General features: G+C 42.2%; 1 protein-coding gene across 1 annotated transcript in view; it reads left to right on the top strand.

Moving 5' to 3' along the window:
- Window positions 1-13,073, top strand: part of FHDC1 (FH2 domain containing 1) — a 36,860-nt gene extending 23,787 nt beyond the window's left edge. The window contains exons 8-12 of the mRNA XM_005517562.3: window positions 3-110; window positions 1,008-1,078; window positions 3,392-3,509; window positions 5,754-5,918; window positions 9,053-13,073. Of these exons, the coding sequence (XP_005517619.2) occupies window positions 3-110; window positions 1,008-1,078; window positions 3,392-3,509; window positions 5,754-5,918; window positions 9,053-11,098 (2,508 nt within the window). The 3' untranslated portion in view covers window positions 11,099-13,073. The remainder of the gene's footprint in view (window positions 1-2; window positions 111-1,007; window positions 1,079-3,391; window positions 3,510-5,753; window positions 5,919-9,052) is intronic.
- Window positions 13,074-17,515: the final 4,442 nt, after the last annotated feature.

Here is a 17,515-nt window from a genome sequence, read left to right as displayed (position 1 = left end):
AGGGAGGTTATGCTGGCAATGCTGTTGGATTTAAACTGTCGTCACTGCTCAAGCTGGCGGACACAAAAGCAAACAAACCTGGGATGAGTCTGCTGCATTTTGTTGCTCTGGTATAGAAAATCTATTTTGCTGATATAAGCAACTTCTACAAATATAGGTCCATTCATTGATAGACCATAAAAGGGGCCATGTGCCTCCAAAAAAAACCAACTTTCTCACAGCTTTAATCTAATCTTCGCCTTTCTTCTCCTGCCGCAAAATTCATCAAAAATTACCTCTCCCTGGTCATCTTATCCAGAACCCCATGGAAAGCTTAAGTTTTTATATCATGTAGAAAAATTCCTTCATCAAACTTCCTCATCATTGATTTTCTCCTGTTGTCCCAAATTCTTACACTATGGAAGTGGTTTATTTTGATAAAAATTCTCTCAATCTTCCCATTTAATCTTTTGAACAGCCTTCTTGATAGCTTTTTTTCCTCCCTTGATGACTGATGTGTGTTTTTTAAAGCTGTTGCAGACATTTTCAAGCTATTTTTCCTTCCTTTCAAACCTTTTGATTTTAGAAGGCAGAGAATTTAAATGCATCTATATGACTTTGGTTATCTGTACAAACTAGCTTAACAGATTTCCAGCCAGCAAACAATAGGGTGTAAACTGATGTTTGTGTGGGAAGCATTGTAGCTGCTCAAACAATGGCATCGGTAAATTGTTCTTTCCCTGACATTCCTTATTAATACACCTGGCTTGTGTTCACTGGCAGAAGCAGCTATTATTTTACACTGCAAAATGGAAGCTGTTGTTTATCTCCAGTTCTGATCCTTGCCTTTCTTTAAGGGGTGTCCTCCATTCAGTTGTGTTAGGATTGAATGGGAAGAAAAACAGTGCAGGAGAGAAACCTTTAAGTACCCTTCCAGAAGCTTTAGAACTGCCAGACTTAGGGATTTTGGCATGGTGGTGGAATGTTGATGGATTGTGTGTGTTTTGGTTTTGTTCTGTTTGTTTCAGGAAGCCCAAAAGAAAGATGCTGCTCTTCTCAACTTTTCAGAAAAAATTAGGAGTGTTCATGATGCCGCCAGGTGAGTTAAAAGAAAATTGAAAACTTATGGTTAGACTGGAATTGGAATTTTCTCATTTGTGAAGCAATGAGGCTTAGTCAGGAAAATCTTGGCACAAAAACAGATCTTTACAAATATTTACTGTAGCTTTGAGGTCCTCATTTCCATTTACTAGCAGAAGTATGCCTGCAATGTGCCTTCAGGTATGAGGTTTTTTTATTACATGATCTCCATAGGTTTTTAGTAATTCTATTTCTGTCAAATACATGTGCCTGTTCATTACTCTTAAGGGATTGAACTAAAAGAATGTTACTGTTTTTCCTTAAACCAATTTTCATTAGTATCTGAGCAGGCTACAGTACTTTTACAAATCTGGTACCAGGTACTGGCCCTGGCTTTGCTTAGATGCTTCTTGAGGTTTCATTTGCTGTCTTGGGTGGAAAATCTGAAGGTTTTGTGGCTCTGTATTTTTTCAGCTTCAAGTCTTAAGCGTCATAATTTTAAACTGAACCTGATTCGTATCTCAATAACTGCACGTACTTTTGTTGAGACAGTGTGATCTAAATCTGAAACGTGGAAGCAAGCAGAACTGAAGTTCTGTTCCCAGTTTTGCTACTTCCTTACTCTTGAGCTTAGGGCAATCTATTTACATTATTTTCCCAGCTGCAAAATGGATCCAGTTTCTTAGATCTGATGAAGGGTTAAGTAATGTCTGCAGAAGTTTGAAATCTTCTGAGGAAAGGAGTGGCCATGGAGTTAATCAGAAAATTTTTGAGGGACCACCTGTGTGGCTCTCTGCCATCCAACCCACACACCTTTTTGGCAGTTTGCCATGTGGCCTGCTGGGGAATGTAGTTTTCCTCAGCATCCAAGCCCCCTGGCAAACAGGAGAGGAACAGGCAGAATCCCAAATTTGGTGATATTTATTTTCTAACCACTTTGTTCTTTGATCACATTTGTTAATGCTGAAAATCTGTTGTAACTCAATGCTGAAGTCTGTTCAGGGAGCGCTCTCTGTACGTGAAAATGAAACAAAATTAAATATGTACCTCACCAGTGGGCATGAGGAAGGGCTTTAGAGAGAACTGTCATGTACATGTTGCACATAAATCCACCCAATTAGAGCATGTTAAAACAACTACCATTATGTTCTTTATTTTTTGTCTTGCCTTCTTTACTTGTAGGCCATCCTCTTCCTCCTTCACAGGCAGAAAAATATAGCTTGTATTTTCTACTGTTTTTCTAAGCTGCAAAACCACCGTGTTTCCCAAAATAGAGAACTAAACCGTGCAGATGAAGTATGCAGAGAAAAACCAGCACACATTATCTTCATTTGTGTGTGTACTGACAAACTTATGCATGTGTCACCACCTGCTGCCATGTGCATTTCAATCAGGCTGCCACAAGTTGTTCAGCTTTAGCGTTTGCAAGCCATGCTGCTGGTGGAACAACCTTAGGAGGAGCATATGTACAGTTGTTAGTTCTTATCACTTGGCAAACTGTAGTGCTTCAATTCCTAGGCAAAGCTTAGTCCTCCTGTGAAGGAAATGCCATAGGTTTAGAAGCACTTACCCTCAAAGTGACTGGGACATTTAGATGGGAACTCCTGTTGTATGGAATGTGGGTCTCCCAGGAGAACACTTAGTTTACACCAGATCAGAGGTCTTTCCTGTGATCTTCAGTTTCTGAGTTCCTTTTCACAGCAGCAGCTTCACTGCTGGTATTTAGAAGGATGAAATATTGCAACTGCGTGGTTGAGACTGTGTGTGTTGCATTGCTGTAACTGCTTAGAAGAGTGAAACATGCAATTTCATGATGCCAGATGCTACTGCCAAAATTGGTAGTCCTGGATGATGGTCTCTTGTGGCCCCCTTTTTTGGTAGCTCCTGCACTCAGTCTTGTAGTCAGTTGGACCAAGCAAAGGATCCATCTGGAACAAATTGGCTTTTTCCTTTTCCTAGGTTAATTTTCAGTTCACAGATGTGATGGCTGGCCATCTCAAAAATGAGTTCTAAGGCACCAGGAGAGAAGAGGAACACCTGCACAGAGGCAGGGCAGCATTAACCTTTCTAAGGTTAGGTGGGTAGGACTGACTGGAGTTAATCATGAAACCACACCCCATGGGAATCTTTTCAGGTTGCAAATAAGAAGAAATGTGCTTATCTCTCTTCTAATTTTCAGTGTCTACTCTGGAAAGATATCCTGAACAGGCAGGTCTTGTTTGATAGGCTGTTTGCACCTCATGTAAAGCATCCACTTTTGCAGCATGTTGTGGCTAATCCGTGGGCCACTCCTTCCCCTTTGATAAAGATTCTCCATATGTGCTATTTTTAGGTTATCCATTGATAGTGTAGAAGCAGAGCTCCACTCGCTGTCTGTCAAGACAAGATCTGTTAAAGACAGCATCCGACGAGACCCAAAACTCTTTCACCAGATGGAAAACTTTCTCCAGGTTTGTAGCATATCTGTGTTAATGTGTTGCTGTCGCCTGAATGCAGCAGCATTCCTCAGCTGAACGTCTGTCATTTGTGCAGACCTGTTAATAAACAGAAGCACTGTTTCAATACGCCTAGCCTGTCAGTGGTACAAAGGTGTTCCAGCCTCATGCTGTTTGTCAAGTAAGAGTGTTGGAAGGGCTGTGTTTTTACAGGGAGGGAGTTGAGTGTACATTGCCCAAGGCTTGTTAGGCAAGCATGTTTAGTGCGTGCGAAGTTGCTGATGAAGATCAGTAGTTAAAATATAAGACAATTTGGAGTGGTCTCTGGTTTTGTACTTTGCAGCTGCCCAAAATATAATGTCTGCGTGTTATGTTATTCTGGAGCAAGTCAGTTTTAGCTGAGGGTGTGCTGTGCATATGAATCTTGATTGCTGGGTGAGTGATTGTTAGAAGGTGGAAGGTTAAGGGACTCTTTCCTCTACTAATTTACCCCTAACACAGTCTTTTATTCAGAGCCATACCATTTTATCTGTGTGGGTTCACTTTTTTTTTAAATTTTATTAAGTAGTGCAGTGACTTTACACGCCTGGATGTATATAGCACTTACACTGGAAGCAGAGTTCTTGGTATTTTCTGAGTATGTGATGATACCTCGAGAAACACATACTTCAATTAAATTATTTTTTTTCTGTTTCACACTACAAGTAATTATTAAAAGTAAGAAGGCAGGTGTTGATCTGGAACTTAACCTGCCCTGATCTTCAACTTGCAAATGTAGTTAATAGTCCCTGTAGTTTTTCAGGAGATGAAAAGCTGATGAAGAAAGGGGCAGGTTAAGATAGAAATGCCTGTCCTCATTCACTCTGAATTGTTGGCTTTTATCCGTTGCACCCAGACTCTTTAATGTTATGTTTTAACATGTTTGGGATTTTTAAAAATTTAGTAGGTGGTTTTATGTAACTCTACAACCTTGTTTAGGCCACATTCCAAAAGAAATGTTGGGAAAAAAATAATTTTACAAATGCATACCTTACATAAACACTTCCGGATTTTGTTTCTAAATTAGAGGTGATAACCAAGCTGATTTTAAAGTCAGCTTTGATTATTTCACCCTTGTGAATAAATTCCTGAAATATGTGGGAGGAACTATTTTGATGTATGCTTTTATCAGTTGTCCAGTTTATCTTCAGTCCAGGTTTTATTGTGGGCTTTTTTTTCCCTTCTGTTTCTTTTTTTTTCTTAGGACTAGCAACTCATATTTGTTCCTATCCTAATGGTATAATTTCCATGTAATTCCTGAAAGCAAGTTTGGATTAGGTGGTCACCAGTGCCTCCAGCTGCATTTTACCAGCCCAATGCTACATTTTACCACCCCAATGCTACATTATGAAAAATATTTAGGTGACTACAAGTTAGAGATTTGTCTGAAAAATAAACTTTTCTTCTCAGGTTACTTTGAGCTACAGGTGGTGTCAGATGTGGGATTGTGCAAGAATAGAAGTGGATAGCTGGTGATGCAAATAGAGGAGACAGGGCGCCTGATCAAAGTGTTTTAAGCAGTTCTGCTGCTCAACGTTTAATCACAGCCTTATCCTCTTCCTCCTGAATCTTTTTTCCTCTAAACTACTCCCATCCTGTCTGTATTGCTCTACACTTATGATTCAAAGTGCTGCTTTATGGGAATATTTTCTGGATGTCTTACAATGTATTTATATTCAGTGGTTCCTTATCTTTCAAGCATGAAAATGTTTTTTATTGTGGTCTAGGGTCACCTTTGGAAGGATTTGATTTTGTGATGTATATCCTTGACTCAGTTCACGTGTGCTTTTGGAAAAGTGGGGAGAAGGAATTAATCCTTTATGCTTGTTGAAGGTTGAAGGGGAAATGGGAAAACAAGGAATGAGGAGCTTTTAAGGAGCTCCCAAGAGGTCTGTCAGTGTTCTAGTGGTCTTTGATTTTACTCATCTAAAAATTAAAGCTGTAAGGTTGTTCAAGGGCTTTTTGAGCTTTTTCCTGGTTTCCATCCTAGTTGCTAGAATGTACATTTTGATTGACCCATTTTTCCTGACCTCCTTTACTCAGTTTGCTAAAATGGTATGTTTCCTTTTGTTAGTATGAGTTCTCCTTCAAAATGTTAATTTCCTGGGCTCTGTAAGAACTTATAGGTTAGAACATGAATTTCTTAAGTTCCTAATATATACATGACCTACTGTGACTTGAATTTCTGTCTGGTTCATGTGTGTATGGTTTTTGCTATAGTTTGCTGTAAGGCATCTAAAGGAGCTTGAACACCAGAAACGAGAATTGCAAAAGGAGGGAAATGCTCTCATTGACTTTTTCTGTGAAGATAAAGAAACTATGAAGTTGGATGAATGTTTCCAGATATTTAGGGACTTCTGCATAAGATTCAACACGGCTGTTAAGGTAAGAGCACTTAAAGAGGTTCTCACACTTTTGAAGTGGATATTGGCTCACGTGAATTAAGTCGGTTTTTCTACTTAAGGGAAGGAGCATTTTGTACCTTGTAGTATTTGATCTGTTTGCTCAAATGGCTGCAGAAAACTGTGCTCCTGTAAGCATTCCTTGCCAGAAGCCAGGTGGGAAATGGCCACTGTGAGCAGCCCTGCTGCTCTGCATCTTCTGTTTCAGGTGGGATGATACATCAGGGTTGTTCATTGGCCCGCAGGCCAATTGTTCATTGGCAAGTGGGCACCTCCCTTTTCTTCCGGTGAGCAGGCTGGTGACTGCTAAGCTGAGCTGTGAGACAGATTGCACAGACTTCCTGACTATGGCTTGCTGTTCAGGTTTTGGCCTGGTACTGTTGGATCGTTGGAAAGGCCTTGAGGAGTGGCACGCCATTCCTTGGATGTACCCGCCTGAATCCGCACTAGCTTGGGCTCTCCACTGCCCTCCTTTACATGGCTAGAGGCACTTTAGCAAGTAAAGTAAGGGCTGTGTATTCTACTTTGTCCTTTCAAAGGATTTTTGTGGGTGAGAACTTAAGAAGTGAAACAGACCTATGGCAGCAAGATACCTTATCCCCAGTGTGAACATTCATTCACCAATTACCCTGAATTTGTCCTGTATAATTCAGGAAATGTGCTAAGATGGAGGAACACTATTGGAGTTGGTTACAGTTTTGGTTCAGCAAAGTCTGTCTGTTGTTACAGTTATTTCTTAGGTCTTTATAAAGAGCATTAATTAGTTGGATCAGTGCCCTTTTGCAATCTGCACTTGTCAGCTCTTTGGATAAAAGCTTTCATTCAGAAAGAACAGTCTCAATTTGGAGTGAGCTGACGGGATGTTCAGCTAATGTGCCTGTTGTACCATTAGTTTACCTAACATTTACCACCCAAGACATCACATGGTTACATGAGGGTGAAGATTGCTCAAATGTATAGAATCAAGTGGTGATAGCTGTTGCAGTCAGCTGTTTAGCAAGAGGTGACTTCATTCATATATGTTCATATATTGGGGATTGAGGATTTCATTCATAGTCACATATTACAAGTGGTTGTTGGATAGCTATGACTTTTGGGGTCCTCTGTAGTTAGCAGCTAAAAAGAATGACAAATGTCTAAAAAATGACAAATTGGACTCTTGCTTGCAAATTTTGAGAAGATTTGCTTGCTAACTGTGGATTGACTGTTGTTACTACAAAATTAGCAGAACAATTTAGAATAAAAATGGCAGTTCTGACAAAAGAATGTGATGTGTAGACAGCACATCCAACAGTCGAAGAAGATGGCGTGTACCACAATGGCCATGTTACACATATTTCAAATACTTAAACATTTTTTGCAGTTTTTTGACATGTCTAACTATATGCTTGAAATAGATTTTTCATATGAGTAAAATCTCCTAAAACACGTTCTGGGTGAGGTTTAAATCCTCTTTTTCTAATGTGGAATATGGTATTAATATCTGCAAGTATTTTTAACCATTTCTCTTCACAATGGTATATTTAAAGTTCAGCTTTAGCATTTGGCAAGAATTCATTCTGTAATTCCATACCTTTGAAAGAAAGCTTCCTGCCAAACATTTACTGAAATGCACGTTTTTTCTTTTTCCTTTCTTAGATGTTCAGGTATCTTAGGTCCCTAATGCGTCCTGTCTTTCAGAGCCCAGTGTAGTCTCAAATCTGCTTTAAGAGGTGTAGATTAATCCATTAATCACAAAGCATTAGGCTTTTGTTTACTGAAAGCTTTCAGGTGACTTTTTCTAGTGGTGCAGCTCTTCTGTTGTCACAACAACAGGAAGATTAAACTACACAGAGCTTTAGACAAATAAAGGTGTTTTTTTTTAAACAGTGTGTCATTGATTATACCAGATTTAGCAACATGCCGGAAAATAATGTCATTTTTGAAATCCTCAGTTAAGACTAGCCTCTTCCTTCTTTTGCTACAGCTGTACTGGCTGCAGCAAGCCAAGTTCTTCGTTTCAGAAAGGAACCCAGAAAGTTCAACCAAAGGTGTAATTAGATTAAATCTGAAGCCTAGAGGTAACAGCTAAAATGCTGATATTCACAGTAAATCACTGCTAATTATTTTAGTAAAAAGGTGTTTACTGTGTTGTCTTTCAAATTTGAACTACCTCTTCTATGGCTTCCTGAACAAAAATCCCTCAGCTTAGCTGCCAAAATCTCCATCCTACCCTGGGCAATCTCAGTACTACAGTTGCCAGTTTTTGAAACCAACAGTGATTATGAGATCCAAAATTGGAGTAAGACATTGATTGATGGTGCTTGAGTGGTGTCAGTTGATGTCTAAGTGTTGTGAGGCATTGTGTTAACTTTTGTATTTGCTTTCATGTGCAATTAAGCAATGCCTTTTTGCAAGGTTTTCAGTCTGTAATGTTAGAGGAAGGTATCACTGTATAGAAATTGGACTTGCTGAGGAGCAATTGCACTTGTAGTAAGGTAGGTAGGAAAAAGCACATTGGCTTTGTACTGGTCAGACAAGTTTGTCTTAAAATATGAGTGTGATGTTTTAGTCACCTGATAAGACTGCCACCATTAAACTTAGTGAGGACTTGATGCTCTCCATCTTACATCTGGAACTCTTGGGCACTGGAACAGGCTCCCAAGGGAAGAGGCACCAAGCCTGACAGAGCTCAAGAATCATTTGGACAGTGCTGTCAGGCACATGGTGTGACTCTTGGGGATGGTTCTGTGCAGGCTCAGGGGTTGAATTCAGTGATCCCTGTGGGTCCCTTCCAACTCAGCATGTTCTGTGGTTCTAAGATGTGACATCTGCTTGGGTTTGATGGGTCAATTTGTTGGTCTTTGCAAGGTCTGGTGCACTTTTTTTGAATATGTTGACTGGATGGATGTGTCATGCCATTAGTTACGCAGGGAGCTGCTCTCCGTAGGGTTAATGGTTGCAGGCTGTGGCTGCCACGGTGATTCCATGTATGTGTATGTATTGGAGGCTGGGAGAGGGTGACAGCAATAAGAGCTAATTTTGATGGGAAGAAATAAAGGGAGAAAGGAGTGTGGCTTGTTGTTACGCATAGGACACTGTCCTCTGAGACATGTATTTGTTATTTTCCTCCTTCAGGAGAACAGGGAACGAGAGATCCAGGAACTTCATAGTCTGCAGAGGCGAAAGGAGCTGGAGGAGAAGCGTCGATCCTGGGCAGCTGGAGAGCTTGGGAGCTTTGGGCGGAGCAGCAGTGAAAATGATGTAGAGATGTTGGCTAAAAACGGACTTGGAGAATTTCTTCCCTTCTTGCAGCAGAGGCCTCAAAGCCCTTTGTACAGAAACACAAATTCCAGACGCTCTCGACTTTCTTTGGGGGTTACTGCGGACAGGGAGTTGCAGAGTTTCCTGGGAATCTCAAAAGATGAGGATCCAAACAAGTTTAACAGTCTTCCCCGTGCAAACACCCGACAAGCAAGACCAAGTGTAGCCTGGACGGAATCCAAAGAAACAAGAGATCTCAACTTAAATACCTTGCACTTGCAGCAGCAGTCTGAAATGGAAGTGAAAAGTGGTGGCCCCGTGGAGGTGCCTCCAGCTCAGCCCAGTCGCCTCAGCGGCTCAGCCGGTCCTGGTGCCCATTACTCACAGAGGAACACCGACTACAACTTGCACACTTCCAACGTGTCCTGCGAGGAGTCCACAGATATAAATGCTCTGGCCCTTGCAATTGAGGAGCGCGAACTTGTTAAAGGGTTACGTAAGTTTGATATCCAAGGAGCAAAGCCTGCAGAAGATGCACCTTTAATATATTTAGAAGATGCTGGTGGGACAGACCTGGAGACTCTAGATGATCTAAGTTTTCATTCCCTGAGCACTGCCGATGATGAGCTGCCTCCAGCTTGCAGAAGTTCCAGAGAGGCCCACGACCATCAAACCAAGGTGGTGGGTTGCAAGAATGAAGCTTTAGAGCCCAGCAGCAGCAGCCCTATGTCTATGGATACAAGTGTTTCAGGAAGTAGGGAAGATGGGCTAGTGTGCTACATGTCAGATACCACCACTGATTGTTCTTTGACATTGGACTCTGAAGAGGGAAATGATTTTAAATCAGTAGGCAACGGAATAGGAAGTGAGGCTGGCAAAGCATGCTCTTCCGGCAGTGAAGCTCAACACAAGGCTAGATCTTTCTTCTCAAACCTGAATTCCTCCTCTGAGAAGGACTTATCTCTTCACACTTCTCCCAATGATAAGGATGATGCCGATAATAAGCACACCCTTCCTAAAGAAAAACCCATAAAAAATAAAGATCTAGTAGGACCAAAGACAAACTCTCTAAAAGATCGATCTCCAAGTTCCGCAAAATCCAGTGGCACTCGCCCTAGCCACACGGCTCCTTCCAGACCTGTCAGAACATTGAATGCCTCTGAGAACGAAAGTATGAGGAAAGTGGTGCCTATTTCTCGGTCAAACAGGGCACCCAGCACCGTGAAAAAGCCGGAAGCCAAGCCAGCCCTTCGTGAGAGCAGCACGGTGGAAAGTCGGCCGTCGCATCGCAGCTCTGTCCGAGGCACAACAGACACGCTGCCAAGGAGTCCCTACAGGCACAGCATGTCAGTAGAAGAGCCAAAGTTACGAAGGGGCACTGTCACCTCAAGCAGTGCTCATTTTGAGAGGGACAGAGTCGCTCTCAAGAAGCCAAGCTCTAAACCCATTAGGAGTAATGTCAAATCAAAGACAGATGAAACAAAGATGTGTCGCTCCACTGTAAAACCCCAGACCCCTGCAGATGAAACCAAGGTTGCCACAGTCAGTATTCCTAAAGCACCACCTGCTGTCCCAAACTTTGCGAGGAATACAGTGGCCTCTTCTTCAAAGCGTGCAAAAGTGGATCTATCCAGCTCATCCAGACCTCCACCCATCACAAGGTCTGTGTCCCAGAGGTTGCCTAAAGTGAAGCCAGCAGCGACCTCTGATGATCCAAATCCAAAGGAGAACAGCGTGAGTACCTTAAAGAGAGCAAGTAGTGCCAGAGTGGTTGGGAGAAGCATCCTGCAGGGAGAAGCTGTCAGCACGAAAGCAGAGCCTGCACCAAAGGAACAGGGAACAGTGGAAAAGGCATCTCTTAAACTGAAGGATGCAAACCGAACCACAATTGGTAAAATACTGAAGCCATTGTTGAAATAAGGGAGAGGGGTTTTTTTAACCTTGGAATGTGAACACTTGTCCAAGCACTGGATATCTGTGTAGTGAAATTCCTTAAAACAGTAACCTTGCCAATACATGGCATCATGTGCTTATTGAAGTATGGCACACTGTTGGAAAAGGGCAAGTAGCTGTATTCTGGTCTAAATCCTTTTTTTAAGAATTTGAATGTATTTAAAGCTACTGTGATGGAATGGGAACAGAACAGCAAATCTTTGCATTTGTGATAAAAAAATGTTACTAAACGCCAAAAAGTTTTAAGAAGTTTTAACTACGAGATGAAACACTTTGTGACAGAAAACGTGGATTAAGGCCAGTTTTTTTGTGTACATAAGATTCTTCCTAGGACTCAAGCCTTTGTGCTTGTTGGTTTCTTATTTGATGTCAAAATGAGTCCCGTGGAACAGTACTGAAATGAACTTAGGTGATTGTGCTTTCCATTGTTTTCAATTCTTTGGATTAGGGAGCTCTTCTTGCCTGTTGCAAAGTCCATTGCTGGCAATTGGACAGACTGGGAACTGCTGACCAAAAAATTGTAAAACAAGACGTTTGCTGTTTGTGGCTGTCTTTAACCTCCCTGAAGAATTTATAGCATGTTTTATGAATGTGTATGTGTGTCTGAGGAAGGCTTTCTGCTGGGCAGGAGGCTCGTTCTCCAAGAATGTGGCAGCATTGTCTTGCATGCACAAGTGGATATGGCTGGTGCTGCATTGGATAGCACAGCTGGAGGCTGTGCCTGTTGGAAGGACCATTGGCATGACAACTACTCCTGACTTGTCTTGATCACAAGCAAACTTGCCAGCTTTTGGTCATACAGAAGTGCCATATATTTATGATACGTATCAGGATGTTTGCAGTTCAGCTCTTGAAGGCTGCAGTGTAGTGCCGAGCACTTTCTTACCATTCCATGTTTCCACTGGTTTGTATACTACCAAACTACTTGAATGTTGCAATGGCTCTGATTGAGCCATTAGTTTCCCTGCCTCCTTCTCCTCCTCCTCCACTCCTCCTCCTTGTCAACAAGAATATTTAGCATGAAACACAGAGCTTACACATGACAATGTTTTTGTAGAGTTCTTTGTTTGCTTCAGATGTGGTTTTTAATGTTTAAAGACTCTAAAGGAATTCAACTAGCATTTGATAAGCTTTTTGCAAAGTAAAAACACCCCCTTTTTTCCCACAGATACAAATTTTAACTTCTGTCAGATTAAGGTAAAGAGAATGAGAGAAAATTCATTCAGCATGTTGTGCATCTTCCCAAAAGAAATGTATTTAGGTGGGGAAAGTGCTGTTCTCCTAAGCATTTTATTTAAAGAATTGCCTTTTATTCACTTATGAATGAAACCTCATTTAAGAGTAAAATAAAAACCAAAAGGGAAATCTCCTTGGACAAGTGACAGTGACATACTAGTGCTAGATCTGTTTGTCTGCTCTCTGTTTGTCTGCATCCCTCCATGCTGGGAGAGAGTAATTCAGTGAGAATGAGCTCACATGCTTCTCACAGGCTGGTATCAGGGACAGCTAACTTTGAGGTTTCAATCTGGCAAGGGGCCTTTAGCTCCTCACACATACCAGCCAATCTTGATGCAGACATTGTACCCAAACACCATGAAGTATTGCACAGGGCCTCTTGTTTGAGTCTGTCCCACAGGGAGAATTTATAGAGCCCGCTTTTATGCAAGGGAAAATACTTTGCTTTCTGGATAAGCTTTTTGGATACTGCATCCATTGTGGGTTAGATACAAAAGCATCTCCCTTCTTATTTGTATCTGTGTGGATGTATGCGCATCTGCAAGAGCAGATGATTGACTTTTTTCCTGTTTTTTTTTTAAGAAACCAACGAATTTTATTGGTAGCAAGCTTGAAAAATAATTTAAATGTGTTTGGAACATGTAAATAAATTTCTATAAATCCATGTAAAAGAAAACTGACTGTATTTAATGGAACATTTATACATTTCGGAGTAACTTGGTAGTTTAATAAAGTTCCCATTTACTGGGTGTGAGGTTTGTACTTTCTCCTTCCTGCTGCACTCTTGGCTTTGGTCCTGGAGATCTCAAGCAACTGAGCCTGGGTGGGTGACTGTGGGAAGGACTCCGCAGCAGAAATCATGGTGTTTGAAATACTGGGTTTATTCTTGCATTGAGACGTGATGTTGAACTTCAGTTTCTGAACATTTCAAGGTTGGGACTTTCTGCACTGGATTGGGTATAAATGGAAGGCATTAGATGGTAGATGCAGCACTCTGTGTACACACTGTATGTTGTGGCCAAGACAAATGTTCATGGCACTGGCAAGTCTGGATCTGTCGCTATCTTCATGCCTTTGAGCTTAGCACATTTTATTGAGAAATTCTGATCTACAACTCCCAGGACTGTGGAAATACAGAACAGCGTGTTTTGCAGGGGCAGGTGGTGACTTTTGCACTGCAATTGTGAATTTTTCAGTTTTGTCCCATTCTCCCATTTTTTTTCCTTCTTTATTGCATAAAAAAGAACATCTATTCAGCAGGAAAAAAGCAAAATCCAGCCAGCCTCCTTGTCCTCAGGGAACACTTCCTCCTCTGCTATGGAAATGATTTCTGGACTGGAATTGCTGCTTTTTGCAAACTTGTTTAGCCCCTGACTTTTCTAGTTTGGTGAGTGTCTCTCCCTGTTTGGAGTGGCAAGCACCTGCTGTCTGCCACTGCTGAGTGACAGCTGCTGGTGGAATCTATGTGGGAAAGCCCTTCACCATCAAAAGGTGTGTCTCAAAAGTTTGGTTTTTTAAACTCCATTTTTATGTCAAAAGGGTTTATAATTACCAATTCATTATTTAAACTACCAGGTGTCAGAGACAGCGATGCCCTGTAGGTTAAATTTCCCATGTCATACAATTTTCCCGAAGGCTAGCAGGGCATGGCACTCACCTGGTTGCAGTTGGCTTTCAAGAAAGGATCCCGAGTCCTTGTCTCCTGCTTTGTTCTACTGAGTGGCTGACGCTTCTGACTGTGACCAGGATGCATCAATCTCCTCTGGTCACTGCTGAGGTGGCAGTGAAATGGGGGACCCCAGGGGACCAACCGTGAGGGGAATCTGGAGCTGTGGAGCTGGTGAAGATTGATAGATAGAGCTGTGGGAGTAAGAGGTGCTGATTCATACTTGGAGGAATTTAATATTCACATCTCATGTGGGAACTGCATACAAATGAGGGGCTCAGTGGATCCCTCATTACAACAGCTCATTAAATTATCAAGAAAGACATACAGAGTTCCCATCACACCTCCCACAGTGTACAAGCCTGGACTATGTCATTCAAAATAACCTGTCAGAATCTCTAATCTTAGGGTCCGTCTGTGTGGACGGATGCAGACAGCCACCCGCTGGCTCCTGCCTAACCCCTCCTGAGCCAGCTCCATGCTGGAGGTGTTCCCTGGGCGCTGACCCCGAGCCCCCAGCCCAGGGCTGGCACTGCACATCCTCCTGGGCTTGCTGCCTCCGGCTCATCTGTGCTGCTCTGCCAGCACTGCCCAGAGCCCCGGCTGCCCATCCCTGGCAAGGCTTGTCTGCTGCTGCGTGGGAGAGCGCAATCCCTGTGAGAGAGGCCCAGCTGAACACTGCTCCTTTCAGATTTGGCTGCACAGTGTTTTCCATTAACTTGATACATGCTGTTTACATCCTCCTGCTGCCAGTGCCAGAGATAACTGCCTTGGGAACAGCTCCCTACAGGTATTGTTAACAGCTGCTGGAAACAAGGGAGTTTGTTTTAGCCACGTCACTATCTAAATAGCCAAAAATACGTTACTTTTTTATTACTTGTAAGCTGATGTTAAAAGCTCTGTCGTGTTCTCCTGGTTGAAAGATGCATTCTGGAAATCTCGTATGCTGTTAAAACTGGCAGCTGACTAACTTGCACTTACCTGTGCAAGACTAAAAGAAAGTGGCACTGAGGCGAAGGACACGTGGAGGTACTTGCTGCAAGGTGTGTGATTGGCACCACCAGCATTAAATACTTCCACTCAGAGAAAATTGTTTCAAGCCAGTGGTTGTTCCTTGCCATATAATTGGTTTCCATGTCTTTTCAGCCTGAAGGCTGAGGTTGCAGGATAGGCAGCTTGCTCTGATTTAAAAAAAAAGAAAACAAAACTTTTCCATCTGTAGCTGCTGATGTCCTAACTTTCAGCATTGAAGCACAATGAAATATGAGCAGGTTGTAGTGGTGGTGTTTAGGGTGAGGTTGGCAATGGCTGAGCAAAGGCTCAGCAAGGGTGGCCTTGTGTGCATGGAGGGGAGAGAGTTACATGAGTTTCTGAGACCGTTCACACCATCTGAAGCAGACAGACTCCCTTTGAACAGAGATGTGCCTCTTCTGCTTTTGATCAGGCCTGAACAGTAGCTCCTTGTTTGTCCTGTTCTATCCTTACTTGTTGGGAAGAGGAGGGGAAAAAAAACAAGAAACTTTGATGCTTCCTCGTGGGTCAAGTGGAGCAAAGATATAAACTCTACCTACTTTGGTTTCTGTCTTTTTTAAACAATAGGACTTTGACTCATAGAGCAGTTAGCTTCAGATAACTCTCCGTGCACTGGGCCAGCAGATACTTTCAGTGGCTGCAGTGATCCAGCAGCAAAATAAGCATAAAAGCAAGAGCTCTTTTTAGCTCTAGAGTACATCCCAGTGATTGTTTCCTCCTCTCTGCAAACAAATCCTAGCAACTGAACCCAGACAGTGTTCATTTGGGCACCCAAGAGGAGCTGGCTAGAAAATATTTAATTCCACTTATAAATAATTGTTTGCAGTTCATTTTATTTCCCTTTATTCATCCATTTTTTTGTCATTAGAAGTAAAAAGGTGACCTTCAAAGAGAGAGCAGTAAAGCAGGGCTGAGGGATACAAAGTTACTATGACCTTCACTTCCCTGGTGCTTGCTCCTCGTGGTCCTTTTCTGTAGGTTTGGGGAAACATTAATTGACCCTCTATGTGCATTTTCGATAGTTTCCTCAAAAGAGTCCGATTTTCCATCTTTCAGGTGGGTTAACACAAGTTGTGGGAAGGAACTAAATATATATGTAAGGTGGATATGTGCTCAGTTGATGCTAGGAATTACTGAAGCCCAGTAACTGGTGTGCTTCGTAGGGAGAAGCGCATAAGGAAGAAAGTGACAACAACAAATGGGCACAAGTGGAGACAAGAGTTCAAAACCCGTAAAGGTCCCTTTCTGTCTGCTGTTTCTGGCAACTCTAGGTTTAAACCACAGTCTCCAGGAGAAACCAGAACTCCCCTGTGCCTGATCCCACTGAATCACTGCAGAAAGCAATTGCCTGAGAAATGCTGGATTCGCTTGAGTTCTGGGGCTGAAAATAGGACACGTTGTTAACTTCATGTTTTAGTTTCTGGTGTTTCTCACGCAGCATTTTAAACTGATTCAGATGTATTCCCTATGCAAATCTTTAATCCCTGCTGTTAGGAAGAAAAATGGGTGTAAATGTGGTTTTGATTTTTCCCCACCCTTTTACAGCTGTATTTGCCCCTATACATCCCGTGACTGCTTCCTCCCACTCCTGTTTCCTCTATATAATCTTCCATTTTCCTCTAAAATTGTCCATCATCCATTAATAATTCATCTCTCTCTTAATCTTATTTTCACGTGGCAGGCTTTCTGTACTCTTCAATTTGCTTCATCCTGCTTTCTGTCTGTTTCTTGATTCCAGTGGCTGTTTTGCTCCATTGCTTTCTTCTTTCTGCCAATGTGAGTCCTTCCCAAACGTCTGTCTGCAAAATCTGCAAACTGAGACTTTTTGCTGCCAGCTTCCAGTTAGGTGTAGGAATAGAGGAACCAAACGAACTCAGGCTTTTAAGGCTTGCATGTCTGTATTTTGCAGCTTTGCCTTGTTACTGCAAGGGAGTCGCTGGGGGAGGCTGTTACTGAGAAATGCATCTTTGCGTCTTTTCTGTGGGAATGTCGCTCACCCCCTAGGCCTAGCAGCTTATGAGGGAGCTGAGAATCTGAGCACATGGGGTGATTTTGCAGAGGTGGGTGAGGAAAGCCTGTTCAAATAAAGGTGTGACTAATTTAGCTTTGCGGTGTCTAAAAAGCCCTAATGAAAGACTGTCGACGACAGCTTCAAAAGCCATTTGGTGAAGTGATTTCTAACCCCACCCATAGTTTTGGTACCAAAAGCAAATACTTTTGTGCTGTCAGTTTGGTGCTGCTTCCCTGTGCATCAGAGCAAAATAATTGTATTACTGTTTCTTAAATTTGCAGGTAGCTTTTCATGGTATGGACTAAGGCTCCAGGATATTTTGAATTTCTCTGATAGGGTAAGGACAATAGAAGCACATGAAAGCCCAAAGATAGCTCTTGAAGAACATATGCTCAATTTTCCTTCTGCTGAAAGTAACTAATCACTATGTGAAAGGGAG

This window comes from Pseudopodoces humilis, chromosome 6 (genome assembly GCF_049639895.1).
Source record: "Pseudopodoces humilis isolate 2021_Gansu_Grassland_sample_001 chromosome 6, ASM4963989v1, whole genome shotgun sequence".
Classification (NCBI taxonomy): domain Eukaryota; kingdom Metazoa; phylum Chordata; class Aves; order Passeriformes; family Paridae; genus Pseudopodoces; species Pseudopodoces humilis.
This window is presented reverse-complemented; position numbering and strand designations above follow the sequence as displayed.